This window comes from Motacilla alba, unplaced genomic scaffold (genome assembly GCF_015832195.1).
Source record: "Motacilla alba alba isolate MOTALB_02 unplaced genomic scaffold, Motacilla_alba_V1.0_pri HiC_scaffold_34, whole genome shotgun sequence".
Lineage (NCBI taxonomy): Eukaryota > Metazoa > Chordata > Aves > Passeriformes > Motacillidae > Motacilla > Motacilla alba.
The window spans coordinates 451,701-463,758 of NW_024037436.1; the positions used below are offsets into that span (position 1 = coordinate 451,701).

General features: G+C 60.3%; 2 protein-coding genes and 1 pseudogene across 2 annotated transcripts in view; 1 reads left to right on the top strand and 2 right to left on the bottom strand.

Moving 5' to 3' along the window:
• Positions 1–6,201, bottom strand: part of LOC119696597 (zinc finger protein OZF-like) — a 216,142-nt gene extending 209,941 nt beyond the window's left edge. The window contains exon 1 of the mRNA XM_038126367.1: positions 4,153–6,201. Coding sequence (XP_037982295.1) covers positions 4,153–4,192 — 40 coding nt within the window. The 5' untranslated portion in view covers positions 4,193–6,201. The remainder of the gene's footprint in view (positions 1–4,152) is intronic.
• LOC119696610 lies at positions 475–6,325 on the bottom strand (annotated as a pseudogene).
• Positions 6,326–7,452: 1,127 nt separating this feature from the next.
• LOC119696607 (class I histocompatibility antigen, F10 alpha chain-like) overlaps positions 7,453–12,058 on the top strand; it is a 38,340-nt gene continuing 33,734 nt past the window's right edge. The window contains exon 1 of the mRNA XM_038126397.1: positions 7,453–7,534. Within this exon, the coding sequence (XP_037982325.1) occupies positions 7,468–7,534 (67 nt within the window). The 5' untranslated portion in view covers positions 7,453–7,467. The remainder of the gene's footprint in view (positions 7,535–12,058) is intronic.

Sequence of the window (12,058 nt, forward strand, 5' to 3'; positions counted from 1 at the left end):
CTTGGCTCACCTCCTTCTCCGAGGAGGGATCATTTTGGGCCCACTCCTGGTTTTCACACCAGCACCTCCAGTTGCGGAGGGCTCGCCGACAGCAGTGCAGATAGGCTGGTTCTTGCTCCTCCCACAGAGTACCAATTACCAGCGATGGAGAGATGGGGACATCTGAGTTTAGATCAGAAGCCAATTTTATTGAGTGTACCAGGCGTTTCTATAGGGTTTGACTTGTAAGGTGCTTATATAGAGCTTGATTTTTGGTAACAATTTCCCATTGGTTACACATTCTTCATGACATCACAGTCACCTGGTCACATTATCTTACCACAAAACCTCAAACCATGTTTCTTGGTCACTTCTTGCTCAGAGAGCCTTAATTGATGTCTGCCTCTCCCACAGTTATTCCTCAATCATGCCTCAGATATCAGGCCCCCTTACCAGCTGCACTGTTTTACACTCTATTTTATTCCCAGTAAGGGGTCACCAGGGCTCTGCCCAACGGGGGTCACTGGGGATCATCCAACACCAATCCTCCCATGGGGGATGGAGCTGGAGCAGCGCACAAAGCTCTCCCCGCACTCGGGGCACTCACTGGGCTTCCCTTAGTGGCGCCTCCGTTGGTGTCTGCTCAAGGTTGAGCTGTGTGAGAAGCTCTTCCCACACTCCCCACACTCGTAGGGCCTCTTCCCGGTGTGGATGCGCCGGTGGATGGTGAGTTGGGAGTTTTGCTTGAAGCCCTTCCCTCAGTCAGGGCAGCAGAAGGGCCTCTCCTGTGTGTGAATCCGCTCATGTACGAGGAGATCGGAGCTGATGTGAAACCTCTTCCCACACTCAGAACATTTGTAGGGCTTCTCCCCGGTGTGGATGCGCTGGTGGTGTTTTCTCAGCGCACTGATCCACCCAAAGCTCGTCCCACATTCCAATCAGGTGTAGGGCCGTTCCCCAGTGTGGATCACCTGGTGCTGGATCAGGCCACAGCACTGGCTGAAGCTCTTCCCACATTTCCCGCACTGGAAGGGCCTCTCCCCCGTGTGGATTCTCTGGTGTTTCCTCAGGCTGGCATCCTGGATGAAACACATCCCACATTCCCTACACTTGTAGGGCCGTTCCCCAGTGTGGATCCTCTGGTGCCGGACAAGGGCAGAGTTGTCTCTGAAGCTCTTTCCACATTCCCCACAGTCGTAGGGCCGTTTCCCACTGTGGATGACTTGGTGCTGGATCAGGTGGGAGCTCTGTCTGAAGCTCTTCCCACATTCCTCACACTCATAGGGCTGTTCCCCAGTGTGGATCACCTGGTGCTGGATCAGGTGCAAGCTCCGGCTGAAACTCTTCCCACATTCCAAGCACTTGTGGGGCTTCTCCCTGCCATGAGACTTCTCCACCAGCTCTGAGCTCCGGCTGGATCTCCGGCCGCCTTCCTGGCTCAGGGGGGCTCTTTCCTCCCTGCAGCTCCCTGGGCTGGGTTTGCAGCCCCTCCTCGAGCAGCATCTCTGGGGCTTTTCCTCCTCCTCCATCCAGACACGTCGTGGGAATGAAAAATCATGGTTTGGGGGAAAACACAAGATGAGAGCGTCTTGGACTGGGAGTTCCTCCTTGCCCAAGTTCATCTCAGGAAGTCATTGGGAATCTTGTGTCTGTAAGAACCTCCAGAAAACCAAGATTCAGCACAAAAATCCTCCAAACTTCAAGACACAGATCAAAAGCTCCCCAAACATGAAGATTCAGTCAAAACCCCCTGCAAAACATAAAGATTTAGTCCCCACAAAAAAAACAAAGCACGAACATTTAACCAAAAAAAGCTCAGAACCCAATAAACCCAGAAACACCAAGATACAGCCCCTGTGAAAACCGTAGATCCTACTCCCTGATCACTGGCTGCATGTGGGGTGGCAATGCTCCTGGGGCTGGGGGTGAGTCTGCAGACACAGGGGTTGATGAAACATTGTGCTGCTTCCGGCTTCTGCTATTTCTCCTCCTGTGTCTCTGCTCTTCCTCACACTCCTCTTCCTCCTGCTATTCCTCCTTCTCCTGCACAATCCCACCTTCTCCTCCCACCTGCAGCATTTGACCATTCTGTTCCTCAACCCTGCTTCTCCTTCCCTTCTCCTCCTGCCCCCAGGCCCAGCACCCACTGCCGGCTCCCTCTTCCCCCCAAGCCCACAGCATCCCAGCGGAGGGGCAGGGATGGAGCTGGGGCAGCTCGGGCTGGGGCAGCGCTGGGCTCTCGGCCGCTGCCGCCCGCACTCGGTCCCCACTGCAGCCGCTCCCGCCAGGACAGCGCGGGGGGGCCCGGCCCTGGCGCTGCCCCACTCCCACCTCCCCAAATTCCCCTCGCGGGGGGCGCTGCGGCCGAGGGGGGGGCGCAGGTGGGGAACGCTGGGAGCCGCGGGTCTGCCCGGACACTGCTGAGTCATCAGCACAGCGTGCTCCTGCGGGAACCCAGGGCACAGGGAGTATTTCTCTGTCTGCTCCGAGGGGTTATGACCCCCAGAGAAACACTGCCTTTGACCTTCGCCCATGGAGATGGCTTCCAGGAATTCCAGAGAGACTCGAGCCTACCAAAGTGTGAAACAGATAAGAGAGTGTAGTATAGTATGTCACTGGGTGAGAAATTCAGCTTCTGAGATTTCTTAGTGTGGACGTAGTCTGAAGCAAGATGGAGGATTTTGGGCATACTCCCTGTCTTCTCTGTCTGCTCCATTTTCTGCAGTGTTGGTGGCACAAAATAACTGGTGAGGAAAGCCACAATGCAGAGGTTACGTGGACAGTCAAGGGATGAGTTATTGGTGGAGAAGAAGAAATAAAGGACGTTTTAAGAGTTATTGGATGAAGCAACTTCAAAAGACCTTGAAACTGTACATCTTGTAGCATTTTGTAGTGCTCTTCTTGGGTGCTGAGTCTGGTGTGGACACCGTGCAAAACTTTAGATAACAATAAACAAGAAGCTGAGACCGAAAGAGCCCTGTCAATCTCCTTTTCCTGGCACAGAACTGTCTCAGGATTTTAAGGACATGGACACCCAGGGGGGCAATAAGGGAAGTGGAGAAGGGATTTGGACAACAGGGGATGGATGGTGTTGGTGTGCTGCGAAGGGATTGGGTGGAGGGGAGTGTGCAGCAATATGGTTAAGGCAAGAAGCAGCAGGAGGAATCTATGTGATAAGAAAAGGATGATGGAAAATCAGAGGAAGAGAAAAATACTGAGGACTGGCATTGTTTTTAGGAGGGTCTCAGCCTCAAAATTTGCCAGCTGATCCAGATCTTTTCTATCCCCAGCTTCCAGGAGAGGAAAAGAAGGAGGTCAGGATTCCAGGGGGTTTCTCTGTGCTGGGCAGCGGCAGCACCGGGCGCAGAGCTGCGGCACCGGGAGCACGGGCTGGGGCCTGTGGGGAGCTGCGGGGCCGGGCCGGGGCTGTGGGGCAGCCGGGGCTCAGCGCCGGGCGCTGCCTGACCCCACCAGCCCCGGGCAGGGCCGGCAGCGGCCCCCGGCCCCCAGGAGGCTGCGGGACGCCCCGGCCGCTGCCCGGCCCCGTGGAGCTGCCGGCCCTGCCCGCCGGGGGGGCCGCCTTTGGACACTGCGGCAGCACAGGCACCGGCTCTGCCACACGGGCTGTGGAGGGGACCCTGAGCACAAGGAGGACGACAAAGGAACAGCTGGGAAGTGTGGACTGTAAGGGAAGGATCAAGATTTTGTTTGGGTCCCTGGAAAACAAATGATTGTGCAGCAAGCTCAGCAGCTGTCAGAGGATGAGCACCCACAGGCACTGAGGGCGGCTCCAGGAGTGGCACAAGAAGGCGGCCCCGGAGCAGTTGGGCACAAAGGCACAGCAGGTGAATGCAAGAAGGGAGCAGAAAAAGGCCAAGCTGAAGGCAAAGGCCATGGCAGAGCTCCTACAGCCCCCGAGGGATCAAGCCCAGGGCCCAAGGGGGCCCCAGCACCCAGGGGACGGGCTCGGCCACAAGCACCTGGCAGAGGCATTGCCCTCCTCGGCAGGGCAGAGCCCACCCAAACAGCCCCTGGCAAGGAATCAGGGCTCCAGCTGCAGGGCACAGGGACACTGCAAGCACAGACAGCAGCACCCTCAGCACGAGCAAGTCCAGCCCTTGATGGACATGGACTGGCAGGGGTGTCACAGCTCCCATCACACCAGGGACCCACCACACTGGAGCCCTTGAGAACATTCAGGGTGGGTCTGCATCGAGAGGAGGCCTCTCCTGATGGACACAGGGGCCTCTCAATCTGCTCTGAATCTTAGACCCAAGGTGGGGAAAAATGCCAAAAATGTCTTGGATTATTCAGGGGAGAAGTGGGAAAGATGGGTGCTTTTATTCAACCACTATTAGAAGATGTGGGAGATAGGTTTGAAATGCATGAATTTTTATTTGCTCCTAATTGTGATTATCATTTACTGGGAAGGGATTTCATCGCCAAATTGGGAATGCACATTAATATTCTAAAAGGTGATAGAGAGGCTAGTTCTGTAGTACCACTGTGGCAAATGTCTGGCAAAGCCTGTGCTGAAGTGAAACCTGAAGTGTGGGCAGCACCAGGGAAATTGGGAATATTAGATATGGAGCCTCTCCAAATTACTTTGAAGCAACCAGGACAAGTGGTGTCTAAAAGCACCACCCTGATCCAGGGGAGGGAAGGAAGGGGAATCAGACCCAGCGCAGGTCACCGCCCCATGGTCAGCTCAACCGGCGGAGCTGTGTGTGCTTGCAAGAGCCTGGCACTGAAATGCCCTGAGCAGGAAGGCTTCAATAGCTTCTGCTGACACCATGTCACCTAACAGGGGGGCAAAAGCAATTCTGACTGCTGCAGCAACCACTGCATCAGATATCAAGGTATATTCTCCCACAGGAAGCTGGGCTGGCACAGAGCCTGCCTTGGCACTTGGCTGTTCCCAACACCCAGCCAGGACATCGGCTCCTGCCTAAGGAGTGCAAAGCAGCAGCACTGGTGGCCAAGGGGCCCATGCCAAGCGTCCCTGAGGCCAGAAACAGCCGCCAGCACAGCTGAACACGGGGGGACCCCTCAGCCTGGGCTCAAGGGCTCCGAAGCCCCGGAGATTTGCACTTCCCGCCCGCAGCAGGAGGATGGGAGGCCGCCCCTGAGCCTGCACTGAAGGCAACGCAGCAGCAGCCAGGGCTCCAGAGCGGGCCAAGGCCCTGGGCCTGCCCACACATCCTCTGCTCAAATCCTCTGCCTGCCCACCCTCCTCTGGCATCTCCAGCCACTGGCGCCAATCCTTGCTGCCACTGCTGCAGCTTCAGGGCTTGCTGGGCCTGCACTCGCCACAGCTGCTGGGCAAGACAGCGGCACAATTCCACTCTGGGGCTCCCTGACACTCACACACTGGGCTGCCTGGCATGAGAATGTTTTTTCTTAATATTCCTACTTTTATATTATCAGTTGGGTCTGGGCCAGGGGTGTGAGAATCAATCTTTATTCTTAGCTGCAGAAGTAGAAAAAATCTTGATTCCTTTGAATTCTTTTTGTGCATGTGTTTGTGTGGCTGTTGGAGATTGCAAAGTTTTGGTACTGGATTTATGGTGTTCACCTATAGGCTGCAGTTGCAAAACTAGAAGAGCTTTAAACGTTTTAAAGGTGTCCTCTTTCATAAATATTCATAAATAGAATACTGTGAGGGCACCGAGAATAATCCCGAAAGCAAAGAGGACCCAGGAAGAAAAACAGAGTCAATGAGTGAATATGCTTGGAGATACGGTCAGGGACTTTGACATAAGGAAATATTGGGAGAAGCCATCACTTTCAGAAAATGTTACAAATTGACACGGACTGCTTTATGCATAAGGCTCGCTAAATGGTGAAAGAGAAGGGAAATGCGGCTGGGAAATTGGGATATAAGGAGGCTGCGTCCTCCAAAAATTTGAGAGCCCAAGGCAATGTTCCATGGCCTCTCTCTTTATTCGAATAAAGTAAAAGGACTCCTCTGTCTCCTTTTTGGACATAAACCTCTGATGTTTGTGCATTAATTTTCCTGACAAGTGTGTTGTGCCCGTCACCAGTGATTCAACTGTCCCTTATCCAGACCCTCGAGTCTTTCCTTCCGTGCTCTGTTCCCTGCCCAGGCTGAGGAGGGAAGTGACAGAGAGGTTGTGGCCTCCCTCCAGCATCCCCTGCTCCGGCCGGGGCTCCTGCCGGGGCTGCAGGTGCGTCCCTGCTCCGTCCCGCACTCACCGCAGCTCCCAGCGCCCTCAGGTCCCGGTCACGCCGAGCTCGGGGCGGTTCGGGGCAGCAGCAGCGGCTCCTTGGGCTCCTGCCCGGGCCGGGCCCAGCGCCGGGGCCGCTCCTCAGCCGCGGCTTCCGGGAAACGCCGCAGCTCGGGGAAAGGGAGGCGAGCCCGGGCCGTGTGCAGAGCCCGCGCCGCGCGCACAGCGCGCCCCTCGCCGCCATTGGCTGATCCTGCCGTCACTCCTCATTCTGGCGCGCCGATTGGTCAGAGCGGGGTCAAGCACGGTCCCCGTGCCGCCCTGAGGGGGCCCTGGCTCCGCAGAGCCGCCATTGCCGGAGCGCCTGTGCGGGCCCGGGAGCGGCGGCGGCGGAGCTCGGAGGCGGCCCCGGCGCAGCCTCCGGCCAAGGGGCAGCCACCTCTGTCCTAGCCACAGCAACCGGGCCGAGCCAGCGCTGCTCCGGCAGCGGCTCCTGCCCAGGCAGCGGCGGGAAGGAGACCGCGGGCAGCCGCTCCCGCAGCGCCCTCAGCCCAGGGCCAGCACGGGCCGCACACGGCACAGCCAACCCGCCGCAGCCCCCTGCCGCCCCCTCGGCCCGCAGCCAGCCCCAGCGGATCCCTGTCTGTCCCAGCTCCCCCCCAGCAGTCGCCGTCCTTTCCCAGATTCTGACACCCCCAGCCCCTTTCTGGGCACTGGGACCCCCCTGCACCCCCTTATCCTGCACCAACACGCCCCTGCACCCCTTTTCCCAGCCCCTGGATCCCCCGTTTCCATGACACCAGAGACCCCCGGGCCCCCATTCCCGGCTAGCCCAGGGCACCTCACCCCCAGGCCTCCCTTTGCTGGGAAACCCAGTCTGGGCACGGGAGAGAGAGAGAGAAGGAGGTTGGGAATCAGGGATCGGGGTCCCAGCGCCCAGCCCTGATCGACCGGGGGTGGGACCCGCACCCGCGGGGAAAGCTGGCTCCGCTGCTGCCGGTGCTTTCCCGGCTTCGTGCCGAGCCCCGCGGGCTCCGGGCACAGTTCGAGCGCAAGGCCCGCGAGTTCAGCACCGCCCGGTCCGGGGGTCCCGCAGGGCGCGGCCGTGGAGGGTCCCAGATGGATCCGAGGGACCCAGAGGCGCGCCAGGAGGGGATCCAGGTGAATTCCCTGGAATTCCCCGTTTTCTCCTCCCCCCCTTTCCCTCTCCTCCTTTCCCCTCCCCCCGCGTCCCTCGGGCACTTTCGCTTTCGCGTCTCTCCGGCTGCGCCACAGCCGCGACCGAGCGGGGACGGCTGCGATGGCTGCGGCGCTGGGGCTGGGGGTGCTCCTGGGGCTCCTGGGGAGCGCGGGCGGCGCCACGAAAGGTGAGTGGGACCCCCGAAACCGGGACCCCCCTGAACCGCAATTCCCGGGTACTGGGACCCCCTGAACTTCCATTTCCGGCCACCGGGACGCCCCTGAACCCCCATTTCTGTTCACCAGCACCCCCGGAACCGCCATTTTCGGGCACCGGGACTCCCTAAACCTCTATTCCCGGGCAGGGGCACCCCCCCGAACCCCCATTTTGGGTCCTGTGACCCCCCTCAATCCGCTTCCCCCGCACCAAGACCCCCCCTGTACCACCTCCTCTGGCACTGAGATCCCTGAACCCCGATTTCTGGTCACCAGGACCCCCCTGAACTTCCCTTTCCGGCCACTAAAACTCCATTCTCGGGGAAGGGAACCCCCCTGAACCCCAATTTTGGATCCTGTAATCCCCCTCAATCCCTTTCCCTAGCACCGGAACCCCCAAGTACCTGCTCATCTGGCACCGGGACCCCCCTGAACCCCCATTCCTGAGCACGCGGACCCCCCTGAGCGCCCATTTCCGGACACCCCGACCCCCCTGTACCCCCTCTTCTGGCACCGGGATCCACTGAACCCCCATTTCTGGTCACCGGGACCCCCCTGAACCGAAATTTCAGGCCACCGGGACCTCCTCGATCCCCGAAGTCCGGGAAGGAGACTCCCCCTGAACCCGCATTCCCCGGGACCGGAACCCCCTGAACCCCATTTTGTGTCCTATGAACCCCCTCACTTCCCTTCCCCAGCATCGAGACCCCCCTGTACCCCCTCATCTGGCACCGGGACCCCCCTGACCCCCCATTTCTGGGCAGAAAAACCCCCCTGACCCCCCATTCCTGTGCACGCGAACCCCCTGGAGCGCCCATTTCCGGCCACGCCGACCCCCCTGTACCCCCTTCGGCAGCACCGGGACCCCCCTGTACCCCGTCATCTGGCACCGGGAACCCCCTGAACCCCCATTTCTGGTCAGCAGCTCCTCCTGAACCGCCATTTCAGGCACCTGAACCCCCTCGAAACCCGAATTCCGGGAAGGAAACTCCCCCTGAACCCGCATTCCCCGGCACGGGAACCCCCTGAGCCTCGATTTTTGGGTACTGGGACCCCCCTGCAGCTCCTAATCCGGGACTGGGATCGCCCCGCACCCCCGTCAGTGCTCGGGGACCACCTGCACCCCTCCCCGGCGCTCCCGCCCTTCCCAGACCCCAGACCCGCCCTTTGCCTTCACCTTTGCACCCCCAGCTCCCCCAAATTTCCGGGTCCCCCCAGTTCCCCACTCCCGGCGCTTTCTTAAGGGGGTCTCTGGGGGTCCCAGGTGGTTCTGAGAGGGCTCCAGGGCGGTCGCAGCGGGGATGCAGAGGGATCCAGAGGGATTCTCTGGAATTCCCCCGTCCCCTCCTCCTCCCGCCCTGCTCGGTCCCTTTGGCTTCCGCGTCCCAACCTGGGAGACCGGGATCTGCCCGGCGCCTGGTGACGTCACTGACAGATCGCGCTGCAATTGGCGGACAGTTAACAGCGGGGCCAATGGCGGGCCGGGGCCAGGGCAGGGGCGGGGCTAGAGCCGCTGCCGGGGCCGCAGCGGAGCAGCGCCATGGCTCCCGCGCTGGGGCTGGGGCTGCTCCTGGGGCTGCTGGGGGACCTGGGGGGCGCGGCCAAAGGTGAGTGGGAGCCCCGAAACCGGGAACCCTCTGAACTTCCATTTCCGGCCGCCGGGACCCTCCTGAGCTTCTATCACTGGGCACGGGAACCCTCCAAATCTCCATTCCCGGGCTACTGACTCCTCTCCATCCCCTTCCCCAGCACCGGGACCCCCCTGTGCCCCCTCACCTGGCACCAGGACCCCCCTGAACCCCGATTTATGGGCAGGGAAACCCCCCCGAACCGCCATTCCCGGGCATCAGCATCCACTGGGCCCCCATTCCTGAGCACAGGGACCCCTTGAGCGCCCATGTCCGGACATCGGGATCCCCCTGTACCCCCTTATCCAGCACTGGGACCCCTGAAGGTCCATTTCCGGGCACCGGGACCCCCCTGAACCCAGATTCCTGGGCAGGGAAACCCCCCCAAACCGCCATTCCCGGGCATCAGCATCCACTGAGCCCCCATTTCTCAGCATGGGGACCTCTTCAGTGCCCATGTCCAGCCACTGGGACCCCCCTGTACCCCCTTCCCAGTACCGGGACCCCCCTGGACCCCCTTCCCCAGCACACGGACCCCTGAAGCTCCATTTCCGGGCACTGGGACCTGCCTTAACCCCAAATTCTGGGAAAAGAATCCTCTGAAAACCCATTCCTGGGGAGGAAATCCCCCCTGAACCCCCATTCCTGGGCACGGTGACCCCCGTGAACGTTCATTTCCTGGCAGAGGGACCCCCCTGAACCCCCTTACCTGGCACTGGGACTCATTGGATCTCCCATTCCTGGGGTTCAGGACCCTTTCCAACTCCTAATTGCAGCATGGGATCCCCCCGAACCCCCATTTCTGGGCACCGGGACCCCCCTAAATCTCTGTTTCTGGGCACCAGGACCCCCCTGCACCCCCTTATCCTGGACTGGGACCCTTCCACTCTCCCCTGTCACTGCTCTGGAACCCCCCCTGCCTCCTGTTTTCGGGCATCCCGCTTTTCCCGGACCCTTTGGACTCTTTACTTGACCTTTGGATCCCCAAATTCTCCGAACTTTCTGGTTCCCTCCAGTTTTCCGCTCCCGCTGCTTCCTGAAACGGGGTCTCAGAGGGTGACAGGGGTCTCACGGGGGTTGCAGTGGGGATCCAGAGGGATCCAGATGAACTCCTTGGAATTCCCCCTTTCCCCTGTCCCCTCTCCCAGCCCCAGACCCCCCTTCCCTCAGTCGGGCACCCCTGGATCCGCTTTGGTGGGCACAGGGACCCCCTGGATCCCCCATCCCGCCTCTCCCAGTCCCTTCCTTGAACCTTGGACCCTTCTGGCTCTCCCAGTTCCTGCCTCTTGGATGCCCCCAGACCCTCCAATTTCTGCATCCCCCCAGTTCTTCACCCCCTGCTCATCCTGCGGGGGGGTCCCCAGGGGGTCCAGGAGGGTCCCAGGGGGATTCTGGACCCTGGGACCCCCCTGAATTTTCAGTTCTGGGCACTGAGACCTCCCTGCACCCCCTTATCCAGTACCAATCCCCCTCTGCACCCCCTTTCTCATCCATCCTGTCATCCCCAGACCCCCCTTTTCCTTTTCCCTGAGACCCCCTGGACCCCCATTCCTGCTTTTCTCAGCCCTCAGCCCCCCCTTTCCTCTGCATCAAGGACTCCCAGTCTCCCATTCCGAGGTCCTCCCACCCTGTAACCTTTCTTTGGTGGTGGTGACCCTGGTCCCCATGTCCTGAGCACGTGGACCCCCTTGAGCACCCATATCCAAAAAACCCGACCCCCCTGTACCCCCTTTGGCAGCACCGGGACCCCCTGAACCCCCATTTCTGGTCACTGTCTCCTCCGTATCCGCCATTTCGGGCACCTGAACCTCCTCGGAACCCAAATTCCGGGAAGGAAACTCCCCCTGAACCCGCATTCCCCGCCACGGGAACCCCCTAAAAGCCATATTTGGGCACTGGGATCCCCTGCAGCCCCTAATCCGGGACTGGGATACCCTGCACCCCATCAGTGCTCTGGGACCCCCTGCACCCCCATTCCCGGCCATCCCGCCCTGCCCAGACCCCAGACCCGCCCTTTTCCTCGGCTTTTGCACCCCCAGATCTCCCAAACTTCTGGGTCCCCCCAGTTCTCCATTCGCGGCGCTTCCTGGAAGGGGTTCCAGGGGGTCCCGGAGGGTCTCCCGGGGTCTCAGCAAGGATCCCGTGGGATCCAGATGAATTCCCTGGAATTCCCCTTTTCCCCCGTCTCGCTTTCGCGTCTCCCAAGCTGCGTCCCCGGGATCCGCCCGCCTCTCCCATCCCCAGACCCCCCTTTCCGTGAGCCAGGGACCCCCTGCAGCCCCATTCCTGCCTTTCCCAGCTCCCAGACCCCCCTTCCCTCAACACCGGGGACCCCTGGACCCCCTTTGGTGGGTACAGGGACCCCCTGGATCCCCCATCCCGCCTCTCCCGGTCCCTTCCTTGTGGCTTGGAGACTTCCCAGCTCTCCCCATGCCTGCTCCCACGCAGTCTCTGCATACCCCCAAGTTCTTCACCCCCTGCTCGTCCTGCAGGAGGATCCCGGGGGGGCATAGAGGGTTCCAGAGGAGATTTTGGACCGCAGGACCCTCCTGAACTTCCATTTCCGTGCACCGGAAACCCCCCCGAACCCTCATTTTGGGTCCTGTGATTGCCCTCAATCCTCTTCCCCAGCACCGGGACCCCCTGTACCCCCTCATCTGGCTCCGAGATCACCTGAACCTCAATTCCGAGGCACTGGAACCCCCCTGAACTTCAATTTTCAGGCAGCAGGACCCCTTGAACCCCAAAACCCGGGAAGGGACCCTCTCTGAACCCCCCTTTCCTGGGCGACGGAGCCCACTGCATCCCCTTATCCAGCACTGGGATGCCCTGAACCCCCATTCCACTGCAGCAGGACCCCCGTGCACC